At 42.2% G+C, this 13475-nt stretch overlaps 1 protein-coding gene across 1 annotated transcript in view; it reads right to left on the reverse strand.

Annotated features, from left to right (window-relative positions):
• LOC131685215 (extracellular sulfatase SULF-1 homolog) overlaps positions 1 to 13475 on the reverse strand; it is a 249304-nt gene that overhangs the window by 17196 nt on the left and 218633 nt on the right. Inside the window, exons 5-7 of the mRNA XM_058968784.1 lie at positions 702 to 1028; positions 242 to 636; positions 65 to 175 (exon numbers count right to left, since the gene is read on the reverse strand). Coding sequence (XP_058824767.1) covers positions 65 to 175; positions 242 to 636; positions 702 to 1028 — 833 coding nt within the window. The remainder of the gene's footprint in view (positions 1 to 64; positions 176 to 241; positions 637 to 701; positions 1029 to 13475) is intronic.

The following is a 13475-nucleotide window of genomic DNA, read 5'->3' on the forward strand; positions in this document are numbered from 1 at the left end:
GAAAAAGGGAAACATATTTGTAAGCTTCTAAATCCTTGGATACTTTAAACCTAAAATTACACACCTTCACTAACTCCAAAGTGTTGCGCCTCCTGATGGTCGATGACATAGTCCTCGTGATCCTGGCGTGCCTCTGCATGCTCCGTGTCCGAATCTTCGCCGTGGTGATCATCATCTATACAAAATACATAATCGATTAGTAAAAAACAGTCAACCTCTTTCTATGACTCTTGCAACTGACCCTCTTGATCCGCATCGTGTTCCTCATCTTCATCATCGTGCTCATGTGAACCGAAATCCAGCGTAACTTCCTCCCTTTTTTCCGCCTCCGTTACAGCTTCTAACCGTGCAATTTTCTCCCGCTCCAATAGCGCCACCGTCCCGTTGACTCCATTCATCCGAGCACCGTACCTCGCAGCCGCAGCTCTAATCCTCTGCTCCTGTATCTGTTCCGGAGTTTCCCGCCGACCGGAACTCTCAATGAGGAATGTATCGGGCCATTTATCAACCGCATTCCGGTGACGGTTAAGAATCAACGGAAGAAAACTGCGACCGTCCATGTGCGGTGGAGGAGCCACTCCTCCAATATCGAGGAAGGTCGGCGCCAAGTCAACGTTCAGTACAATTTCGTCCACCCTGAAAGACGTAAAAAATAGTTAAAACAACGTTGCTGGTAAAAGACACAAAATAAGTATACGAACACACTGGCCGGTTCGATGCCGGGACCTCGCATCAGAAAAGGAACACGAACGTCAAACTCGAACGGGAAACTTTTGCCCTTGATTAGGCCAAACTGACCCAGGTGGTAGCCGTGGTCCGAAGTGTAGATGATGTACGTGTTGTCCAGTTCGCCCAGATTCTTCAGCTCCTGGTAGACCCGTTCCACGGCCACGTCGACCGATTGCAACGTTTGAAGTCGCTTCGTCATCAGCAGATCAGTAAACTTGCGATGAATCGGTGCCATCGGTTGTGTCACCCGTAGGATCCACTGCTTGTCTGGATTCGGAGCGTGATCGTAGGCGGGTGTGCTGTGGGTGGAACGAATGAAAACCGTTTCAGAGATTATCAATTGTAATCGCTGTCTAATGAATGAATAAGTAATTGGGATTAATTCTTTGTTGACAGACCATAAATCATGTCTCGCGGCAAGTGGCTCGACATGCAGATCTGTTTTTTTTATTGTGGCGACGTAATGGAGCTATTACTGTCGCAGTCTCGATCGAGTAGGAATGATTTAAATGATTAATCCAACAAACGCGGAAGGAGACTCACTCAATTAAATAAATTTTATATACCTAATCAACTTCTTAAGTAGCGATGATGGTCTCACAGTTTCATAAGTACATTGAGACTTTCCATGATATATTTAAATCACATTTGGATTCCGGTCTGAGAAAGCACAACTTTTTGATACAATTTGAGATTTAAGAAATTTTTATACGAGCCTTAAATTCTGATACAATTTGCTAGCGGTGCACGGAATCAAATTGCGTCACAAGAAAAGGTTCGTAAAAATCACCCATTCAACTGATCATTCCTTCCTCTTATCAGTATTCGTAAAATCTTATGCATCGTTTGGACCAACTTGTTTTTGTGTGTAAATCCATTGTTTTCTTCATTTCTGCTTTCACTTCCTCAGGATGCTACCGAAATGCCTGCCTCACGATAGCCCAGTTTTTTTCTGAATTAGCCACACGGGGGATTAAGATGCTTTAGCACTCCTTTGCCATGTACCACTCCAGAAAAGGAGTACAGGAATCTGTTCACAATCTGCTTTTAGCGTAAGATTGGGTAAAACCCACTCCCCGGACAAAATCTAACAAAATCGTTTATATCGAAAATTTCTAGAAAAGTGTAACACCAGCTGCAATACCGCCATAGTAAACATACACTGTCAAAGTTTGATAACCGCGTATATCAACATCAGCCGTGTTTGAAAACATTGTTCCACAGATTTATGGCAGTGTTGGTAGACACGGCTTGCAGTTGTGGGGTACACCCTAACGCATTGCATACTCTCATCTCCTGCAAACGAACGAACACATACTCTCACGCTCTCGACATACATCATTCACTCAACGAACTCGGGCAACCGCAAGACTCTGCCTCTTTCGTAAGTCAACTGTTGTCGGTGTAGGTTGTGCAGTGCGTGGCTCCTGCGATAGGCGATTCCCGCAGACCGAGGGACCAAATTCCACAATGGCGATCCTGCCAGCGTTCTTTTATGCCTTATTTTAGAGGCTCAAAAGAACTATTGGCTTCATGTGGGAATCGTCTACCGCAGTAAAATAGTATAATAGTGAAAAATAAAAAAAAAAGAATAAAACAAACTAGTGAGAATATCAGTGCTAATTTGCTGGAGAGGCACGAGCAAAGGTAAGCTCTTATGCGGCATTTTTGCTAGCACATAGATTCTTTTACCCACTCTTAAAGCGTTTCCGGGACGGACGCCTAAAAAGAAAATCACAATGATGCGGGACGCTCAGAAAAAGTTGATTTTCAGTGAAAAATAAATTAAAAAAAAGCAAAATAAAGCATGGAAATAGTGCGGCCATCTTCGTTTCCTTTCAGAGAAGAAAGAAAAATGAGCCGGGACGGCCATTTTTGTTTTTGTTTTAGGAACGAAGGGAAAATGAGCTGGGACGGCCATTTTATTTCGTTCTAGAGAAATGTTCGCATCATTTTTCTAGTTCCTTCTAAGTTGAGCCTAAGCGTTTCGGGACGGAGCGGCATGAATGAATGCATTTGGATATGCAGTGGCGAGAGACCATCTCGATTCCTTTGTTTGTGTTGCACATCGGGACGGGTGCAAAGAAAAAAATATGTATATATCGGCGTATCGGGACGTATGCTAAGAGTTCTGGCTACTCGAGTTGCATATCGGGACGTGTGCAAGCTAACAGCATGACGGGATGTATGCTAAAAATAGCAAGTGTGGGACGCATTGTGCTTGTAATTAGAAAGAGACGCAAATGACCAATGACTAGATTCTTTCTCTATACAGAAAGCGTTTCGGGACGAACGCTGAATGAGAGGTCTCGGCCCGGATTGGGTTTTTTTTTCTTATTTCTTTCTCTCGTTGAATGAGCTGGGACAGCCATATTGTTTTGGTCACAGATCTTTTGCTGTCATCTAGTTTCACTCGAGTTTTTTTTTTCATTCTTGGTGGGCATACCGGGATATGTACTAACAGGTTTTAGTACCTTGTATTATATGCGAATTATAAAACAACGAGTACTACTAGATCCATCGAATCCTTTAAATAAATGATAATGTGTACTTCCATATGACTTCGTCAGGGGTAATGGACAACGAAGCCGGAAGGTACGTTCGAATAATCCCAGAGGGGATGCTTGCGTCAACCGAGGAGGCGGAGGAATTAGTAAGCGACGTCGAAACACTTTTGGATGATGAGACGGATCCAGAGAAGGAATTGGATCCAGAGGGTGAAAGGAACACGAAAGGAGCACCGAACGTGACCGTTGAACAACCTTCCTTCGTCACCGTTGAAATGTTTGCAGGGCTGCAGAAAGCAATCGTGGATCTGGCCCAAGTAATCCTCGAAAAGCCGTGGGAGCAAGCCGGAACTACGTCCAGATCGGGTGATAGTGGTGCTACTTCGAACTCAGCGGGCGATTCTTGGGGCCGGATCAGTGATACTGTCACTACTTCTGAAGGACAATCAGCAGTGCGCTTAGAAGGTATCCCAGTTTTCCCTAAGGACATCGTTGCGACCGCCATGTGGGAAGCATTCAGTCAGTTCATCGAAAAATTCCAGATTGCCATCTCTCTGAACAACATCACGAATCCCGTTCGTCAGGCAAAACTGCTGTATCTGGCAATGGGTGACGATCTACAAACCATCGTTCGAGCGGCCGGATTGCGACCAAGTCTCGATGAACCCGATTGCTACCGGAAAATGGTCTCTAATATCAGCGAATACTTCCACAGCATGACAGACACAGCCGCCGAGCACGAGGCGTTTTCCCAAATGAAGCAGGATAACGGGGAATCAACGATGTCTTTCTATGCACGCCTCATGGCGAAAGTTCAACTCTGCCGATACAGCGCAAGTGATCAATTACGTTTTGTGCGGTCTCAACTGCTCAAGGGCATGACTAACCGCGAGCTCGCAAAGGCTGCGCGTACGTTTGGCCATGATGTGGCGTTCGTTGTGCAATCCGCAACAAGAAGCGAGGCGTTCGAAGCAGAATCGATTCCTGTCGTTAACTCTGACATAAATATACAAGCAGTAGCAAGAACACGAAACACTCCACAAATTCAACGGCGACCTAGACCATCAAACCACAGACCTAACTGGAACAGTAACTATAACAATAACCCTCAACCATCCCGCAGTCACGTGCAGCCCCGGCATAAACTCGGAAAGCGGGGACGCTGTTCCAGGTGCGACCGACCAGCACATAAAGGAGAGGAATGCCCAGCAAAGAGTCGAAATTGCCATCGATGCAGTGCCCGCGGTCATTTCGTCGCCACGTGTCGAATGAAAGAGACTAACTTGGCTGAGGAAAACCGCGAATCGAAAACCGATTATTATAACAGCCAGGTATGATTTTCTTTTAAAATATTCTTAGTATTTTGTTTTCGGAATTGGATAAAAATTCCCCTATGAACTCTAACAAGCAGCTTATCTCGTTTTTATTTCTAATCGAATGTTATACGTTGGGAAAAAAATAATGAAACCAAAAATACATAATTCATTGCCTAAATTACAAAATAAATCTTGTAATCCGTACAAATATCCGTATTATTGTTGTGAACAACTTCATCCCAAAATGGTTGTGTATTTTTTAATTGTGCTAACATGTGAGCTATTGCCTAGCACCAATAAGCCCCAATAATCCTCAATAAAAATTGAGCCTAGCTGAACCTGCGACGGGTATTTTATGCCTCATGCATGGATGTGACAATGACCGCTCCCCACCCACTCCTCGGCTTGTTTTTATTGTTTCCTTATCTTGGTTCATAAAAGAAGTCACTAAACGTGAAATGTTTGTAAATGATTGCTGTAATAGTACCCATCTAGCCAAAATAACATAACTTCCTCATAATCCTAGAAATCATCTCATGGAACGGTCGATCAGTCAAAAAAAATCATTATGACGAAAATAACACCTTTTAAATAAAACCAGAGAATCAGAATGCACCCAACTGAATGACTATTAAATCTAGACATAAATAGGGGTTTTAATGAAGAAACACTTAGGAAAACTCTCAATACAATACCAAACACTTTAGCGCCTTATTAAATTTGAAGATATATACAAATGACATTCTATATTGCAAATTCATCCACAGCAAATAAACACACTCTCAATGAAGGACGTGCTAATAAAATGCAAACTTGACTCATCCACCCCAATAGAATTTCTAATCGACTCCGGAGCCGATGCCAATGTAATCGGAGGCCAAGATTGGGACCAGTTACAACAAGACGCTAGGGAAGGCCTGGTAATGATTAGGGAAGTCAAGCTGCCAGACTCTTCAATATTGCGGGCATACGCAACTGACCAGCCTATGAAGATTGAGTGCGTATTCAAAGTAAAGATAGAGGTAGTGGGAGCTAGTAAGCCTCCTATTCTTGCAGAATTCTTGGTAGTCCCACGAGGTCGTCGATCCCTGCTTGGTCGAGGGACAGCTAGTGACATGGGACTTTTAAAAGTCGGGTTATTGATCAATAGCTTTACGAGAACCGAGGAGCTCGCCGTTTTCCCAAAAATGCCTGGCGTAAGGGTTAGATTCAGCATCGATGAAACCGTCCAACCCGAGAAAAATGCCTATTATAATGTACCCGCCGCATACAGGGAAGAAGCAAAGACTGCAAGAAATGGAGAAAAGAGGCATTATAGAAAAGGTTACCTCCGCACCTGAATGGATAAGCGGCATGTCCGCTGTTTCTAAGGGAAAAGATGATTTTCGCCTCGTTGTAAACATGCGCGCTCCTAATAAAGCCATAAAGCGAGAATACTATCGGTTACCTCTAATCCAAGAGATGAAAACCAAACTCCACGGAGCGAAATACTTTTCGAAGCTAGACCTAACAAGCGCGTTCTACCATTTGGAATTAGCGAAAGAATCTAGAGATCTAACCACTTTTCTTACAGAAAATGGCATGTTTCGCTTTACAAGGCTAATGTTCGGGGTCAATTGCGCCCCTGAAATTTTTCAAAGAGAAATGAGCCGAATCCTAAAAGACATAGACAACGTCATCGTCTACATAGACGATATCCTGACTTTCGGAAAAACTATCGAAGAACTACGGAAAACTGTGGCTAAAGTACTACAGGTTTTAAGAGCCAATAATCTAACCCTGAACATTGAAAAGTGTGAATTCGACAAGGACCACATAAAGTTCTTGGGCCATGAGCTCGATCAGCGTGGATTCCATATTGACGAAGCTAAGGTTAAACACATCCAGAAATTCCGTGAACCTTCAACTTCTTCCGAGCTTCGAAGTTTTTTAGGATTAGCCTCCTTCGTCAGTCCATATATTAGCAATTTCGCAGACGTAACGAGTCCATTGTGGGAGGTCGCCACAACAAAAACATGGAGATGGGGTGCACGCCAGTCCACCGCTTTTGAGGCTACTAAGCAAAAGATAATCAAAAGCACAACCGCTTTGGGGTATTTCTCAGAAACAGACAATACAATCGTTTATACGGACGCATCTCCAAACGCCCTAGGAGCTGTTCTTATCCAAGAAAATATTCATAGGACACCTCGCGTTATAAGCTTCGCCTCTAAAGCGTTAACAGCTACAGAGAAAAGATATCCCCAAAATCAACGAGAGGCATTAGGCGCCGTTTGGGCGGTAGAATATTTTTCTTACTATCTACTTGGGCGGCACTTTACGCTCCGAACAGACGCGAAAGGGGTTGCATTCATATTGAATCGCTCCCGAGAAACTTCGAAAAGAGCTCTCACTCGAGCTGACGGTTGGGCTCTGAGGCTCAGCCCATACAGCTACACGGTAGAGTATGTAGAAGATAAATTCAATATAGCTGATCCCTCATCTCGACTTTACGCTGGCAAAGACGAAGCATTCGACGAAGCGGAAAGCCCCTGGGAGATTGCAAAAATAGAAGCTAATAAAGCTGGGTTCTTGACTGAAGAACATATAAAACAGGCGACTTCAGAGGACGCTACACTATCCCAAGTTATGACAGCAATAGAATCTGGAGATTGGCCCACGCAGTTGCGTCGATTCGAGATGGTCGCAGATCAACTTTACGTAAAGAATGGTATCCTCGTCAAACAAGGGTGTGCTGTAATTCCAAAAGCACTGCAACGAGAAACCTTGGAAATAGCTCATAAGGGCCACCCGATGTCAGCGAAACTTAAGAGCATCCTTCGAGAACGGGTTTGGTGGCCAGGATTACCCAAGGATGCAGAAGACTGGGTAAAATCCTGCGAGGTTTGCGCTACGAATGGAAGACCAGAGAGAGTCCCACCAATGGAACGCATTATGGCTCCCAGAACAATCTGGGAAACGATAGCTTTGGATTTCAATGGACCATATGCTAGATTCGGGGGAATCCATGTGCTAGTTGTAGTGGATTATCGCTCAAGGTTCGTTATCGCTCGCCCTGTGAAGACAACCAACTTCGATAGCACTCGCAAAATATTAGAAGATATCTTCCATAAGGAAGGGTTTCCAGCAACTATTAAAACGGACAATGGCCCACCTTTCAATGGCGAAGAATTCAGTAGATATTGCTACGAGCGTGGAATAAAGAACATTTTCTCTACCCCCCTGTTCCCGCAACAAAATGGTCTGGTAGAAAACTGCATGAAATTGATTAATAAAGCAATGTCTATAGCCGCATCACTTGGTAAAAGCTATGAAGATGAACTGCAATCAGCGATTAGATCTCATAATTCAGCCTGCCATTCAATCACTAAAGTCCCCCCAGAGGAAATGATGTATGGACGAAAAATAAGACGGGAACTACCTCTAATAAACCCGGGAAAGACACACCATAACGATGATATTATCAACGCAAGAGACCAAAAGGCTAAGTTAAGTGGAAAACTGAGCGAAGATCGACGACGTGGCGCTCGGATCTGCAAAATACTACCAGGAGATACTGTGATTGTTGAGCGTCAAGCACGTACGAAAGGAGACAGCAGGTTCGATCCGAAGCGATATACTGTTACGGAGGAAAGGAAGGGAAACCTCGTACTTACAGGAAACGACGGGCAACAGCTCAAACGACACGTGTCCCAAACAAAAAAAGTTCACGAATGGAGAACGCCGAATCGAGATGCGTACGACGACCTAAAAGAAATTCAACAGCGACCATCCAGAGAAAAGAAAATCCCTGCTTATTTGGAAAACTACGTGCGGTTGGTTGAGGCAGAGGAAGCTGACAGACCTCACTGAGGCACTGGAGGTAATTCGTATATGTTTTGATAATAATTACGCTTTTATTGGTCTCAAGTTTATATATCAGACTATTTTAACAACTCCGTGGACAAGTTGTCTCTTGGTCGGGTATAGAAGTTTCATTTTCATGATTAATAGCTCTCCATATAAACATGAAACCAATAAAAAATGTTGCAGTACATCGAACTGACTAAAACATTTATCCTTTTTTCCTTTAATCGTTCTCGTTCGCAGCAATCAAATAAAGCATAATCCAGAGCGGAAACGTATTTTGTGGGATCTAGAAATGTAAATACACAATTTACTTACTGCACCTACCATTAGAATTTAGAAAGACTGTCAAACTAATAAAGCTTAAACCAAAAATGCAAAGAGAACACTTTCGACTTTTGTTGAATCCCGGAGATTTACCCTTTTTAAAGAAGAAGGGGAATATGGGGTACACCCTAACGCATTGCATACTCTCATCTCCTGCAAACGAACGAACACATACTCTCACGCTCTCGACATACATCATTCACTCAACGAACTCGGGCAACCGCAAGACTCTGCCTCTTTCGTAAGTCAACTGTTGTCGGTGTAGGTTGTGCAGTGCGTGGCTCCTGCGATAGGCGATTCCCGCAGACCGAGGGACCAAATTCCACAGCAGTGGGGGTGTCAATTTGTCAGTTGGTCACTGCACAGTGACGTCATGCATTAAATGTGACAGGTGGTGGTCCTATTGATTACAATTTGAACTTACAGATTATTCGTATTCTCAATATAAAGCATATGAAATATATAAGGAATCATGTTTTTGGAAGCATAAAGGTTCTCTAGAGCGCCTTACAATTAAATTGTGCTATTCCCTGCTGCGCGAAAATTTATACGAAAGATCTGTGAAGTGAACTAATTATTTTTTTTATCAATTGCTTCTAGTGTTCTCTGAATCGGTAAGTAGTTTTGCGATAAAATTTCTTGGTAATTAATGGAACTAAAATTTGTTAAGTCCAAACTGTAAACAAAAGGACCAGCACTTGTCAAATTTGTGAGGTTAAGGCATTTCGTACAATGGTCAGTTGACTTCGTCATCGTTCACAGGATAATTAAAAAAATGTAAAAGTGTGAAACCTATTAGTGGTCGTTTTGTAATATAATTTTAATTTGTACACACCAAAAAAATCTGAATTTTATCGTTGACGTAAATGCAAACATGACACAATTCAACAAACCGTAATTTACAAAATGACGGAACATTACCGTGTTCCGTTTAATTTTACATGAAACATATACTTTACATGCGCAATAACATAAAATTACACTTCCTACCATTCAGACCAAACGCTGTATGTGGAGTAAAATTACATGATTTACGAAATTAAACGTCATGTAAAATTAAAATCAAACGTAAAACTAAGTCATTTTTGATGCTCGTATATGTCAGGGTCAGGAGACGTAAATTTACACTATTTTTTCTAGGTGTGTAGTTCTAGTGTACAATTCTTATGCACTAGTCGTATGTCTAGCTGTGTATATGTTCGTCTGAGTATTTGTGACAGCTGGGTCAGGGAATGGATGCAGAACTGGCGTATATGATAGAATAGAGGATAATTGAGGTACAGTTGATTTACCGACGCACGTGAATAATCCATTCCCGCTCAGCATAGCAAGATAAAATTCTAACAGAATGCAGTTGTCGTTTGTGGTAAATAAACAACATTAGTTGGCATTTTGCCGAGTGGAAGTAGTTTGATTGTATATTACATGTGTTCTTTACTTCTACTTCATTAGTCTATATTTGCTGTACTTCTGGTAGTTTGCTTTTCCACTACTCAATTTATACACTCCTAATTAATCTCTTTGCACCTTTTATTCCTTATTCTGCGTGTTCTGTTGCCTTTTATTATTAGATCTTAAATTGGATGCATTCTAATACAATCAATTGCATATTCTTTCATCCGCACTCACGATTTCTCCCATTCCAAACGTACAATCGCTCGTGGCCTTCGCGATAACACAAACCCGATCACAAACGCAAACATGCAATTGCAATCATCCTCACATACGCCAGCGATCTCGCCAACATTTAACCACCCCGGGAATAAAATGAACATTTTAGGACCTATAAACATACAAAACGTGACTCCACAGGTTAAGCCACCGCTGGTGCGATCATGAATCGGTCACTTCTAGAAATCTCTACTCTCTGTCTTAGCAGCCTAGCCTTCAGACGAACCAATCAAAAAAATTACACCCATATTCACATGACATGACAACATGTTCCATGGCGATATGACTGGGAACTATAGTAATATAATGGGACTCTCTTCTAGTATTTAAACCGCACACTGAAAATTAAGCATCAGATTCACGCCCGCGCGATCATTCAATTTATCCATGCGAAGTAACATACATGCTAGTATACGCGACAAACACGTTAACACACAAACGCTTGAGCTTCATCCACACACCACTACGCTCGCGATCTCGCAAACCCCTCGGTGATTGAGTAAACGTTTTAACATTTATAACCATCAAAAATTAAAAACGCGGCTCAAGCGCTGACCTACAGGAGGAGTGGTTGTCTAGTTATATGGAAAGACAACAACAAACGCAAATGCTCTGTTTCACTGACGGTTCTCTGACAGACACGTGCTGCTGCTGGTGTCTACTGTCGTGAAATGAGATTAGAACAATCTCACTCACTAGGTAGATACTGTATTGTATTCCAAGCAGAAATCTTTGCGATTTTGTGCGGGGTACAATCGGCCCTTCAACCGAGTTTGTCCGGCAAAGTTATAAACTTCTGCTCCGATAGTCAGGCCGCAATCAAGGCCCTTAGATAAGACAAATCACGGTCCAAGCCAGTGATCGCGTGCCGAACTCAAATCGAAGAGCTAAGCATTGTCAACACTATCTACCTTGTCTGGGTGCCCGGACACTCTGGTATTACTGGGAAATGAATGGGCTGACAAATTGGCCAGGGCAGGTTCAGCGATTGACTTCGTTGATCCTGAGCCCGCCCTGCCAATTTCGACAAGTTTGATAAGGGAAAAATACGGTCCTGGGCTTCATCCGAGCATCGTAATTATTGGAGAAATCTACAAACGTGTCGCCAAACAAAGGCGTTTCTAGACCAACAAACCGTGTCCAGTGATTTCGAAAAATGTCCTACATTTTTCGAAGCTCCACTACGGCATGCTGATCAGGGCTTTAACCGGCCACTGCAAACTCAATTATCACATGGCAACTATTCAGCGCGCCGAGTCTTTTTCATGTGATCTTTGTGAATCCTGTGCAACTGCAGCTTGACGACTGAAACTCAGAGACATACTAAAGTTTCTTATCTTATCTATTCTTAAGTAAATAGCTGTAGGCTTACTCGCAGGCGAGTTGAATTACTTGTGAAATTAACTTACCTGTTGTTTGTTTTTGTTTTTGTGCTGTTATTTTTCCCACCCTTCCAATTCTACATCCTCACACCTCCTTCTCCTTTCCTTGTGTTCAGGAAACGATGAAAACACACGGCAAGACACAAATCGTCGACTGCATACGGGGAACGTGCCATTTAAGCCAATATATTCTGATTCCTGAAACGTTTTAACACTTATAACCTTCAAAACTTATAATCGCGGTCTCAAGCGCGGACCTGTAAACACATGTGTTCGCGCGACCATGAATCGGTCACGTCCGAAAATTCCTCACCCTCGGCTCCAGTAGCATAGGTCCATGCCTACAGTTGGACCAATCGTAAAAATGACGCTCATATTCACTAAAAAAACGCGATCCATGGTGACATAACCGGGAACTTTAGTTATATGGGGAATCTCACTCTCTTCTCGAATTCAGCTCGTTAAAATACAAACGCTTAAGGCCCTCGCGATTATCCACGCACACCAAAGCCCGCGGTCTCGCAAACATGAAAACACCCCAGTGTTGAAGTAAAGGTTTTAGCTCTAATAAAATTATAAATGCGGTCTCACGCGGGAACCTACGCCCACGTTCGCGCGGTAATGTATCGGTCAAGCCATGGAAATCCATGCTTTCCATTGAATCAATAAAGAAATGACGCTCATAATCACTAGTTAGCACGTCCGTGGCGACACACAGTGGCACCTCGCCACACAAAGTTGTGATAAAATTATGAAAATTGGTTCATATGGCTAAAAATTGGGGTTTTAACTAATTTTGGGTCGCTGAATTCATTTGTGCTGTCAGTTTTGAAATTCCAGGATAATTTTTTCCGACTATTTTTATGTTAACCCATTTCAAGGCATTGGTCGTTAAAGGGTTGATATACACGTTAATAATAGTAGCTAATCACATTGTATAGCAGAATTGGTTGTCAAAATTAATAAAACTCACTATTTTTTAGTAATATGATGTTGTTTAGGCAATTAATTTGTAAGAAGATTTTTGAGCTACTTGGCGTCTCCATATATATCTTGAAACTACACTAAATTTTGAGTCAGATTCATGATAAGTGACCCATGGGAGACCATCTCAAAAATTGTAAGGCGTAATAGATAAATTACTGATATGACATTCAATTTCTCAATAGCTTTTTCTTAATTCAGAGCAAAATTTTTTGATTTCTGCACGAAAATTTACATCTATAGTTTATCATATTTATTTATCTTTCCAAAGAGCTCAAAACTATCGCAATCGGCCACGTAGTTCTTGAGATATCGCCATTTGAAGTTCGAAAGTACAAACAATTCGAATGAATTGAATTGAACAGAAATCCCCGACATCACTTGCTTCAGCGACATGTTAAAAATTCATTTTTTCTCCGATTACCTTAAAATTTTGAGATACTTTTATTGAAACCAAGAGAAAAATAAAATAAATATTTACTAAAAAATTCCAAGACGTTGATTTTTGGGGTTTTGTCACTCGTCGTGCCACTGTGCGACATGCCCGGAATTTTGGTGATATGCGGAAATATTATAACAACTCTTCTAGCATCTGTACCATACACTATAAATAAAACATCGGATTCATGGTCCACGCGCGATCATTCAAAAATTCACGCAGATATGAGAATGGACATCCGGTTATAAAACAAAACTTAAACACGCGAAGTTAC

Source organism: Topomyia yanbarensis, chromosome 2 (genome assembly GCF_030247195.1).
Source record: "Topomyia yanbarensis strain Yona2022 chromosome 2, ASM3024719v1, whole genome shotgun sequence".
Taxonomy (NCBI): domain Eukaryota; kingdom Metazoa; phylum Arthropoda; class Insecta; order Diptera; family Culicidae; genus Topomyia; species Topomyia yanbarensis.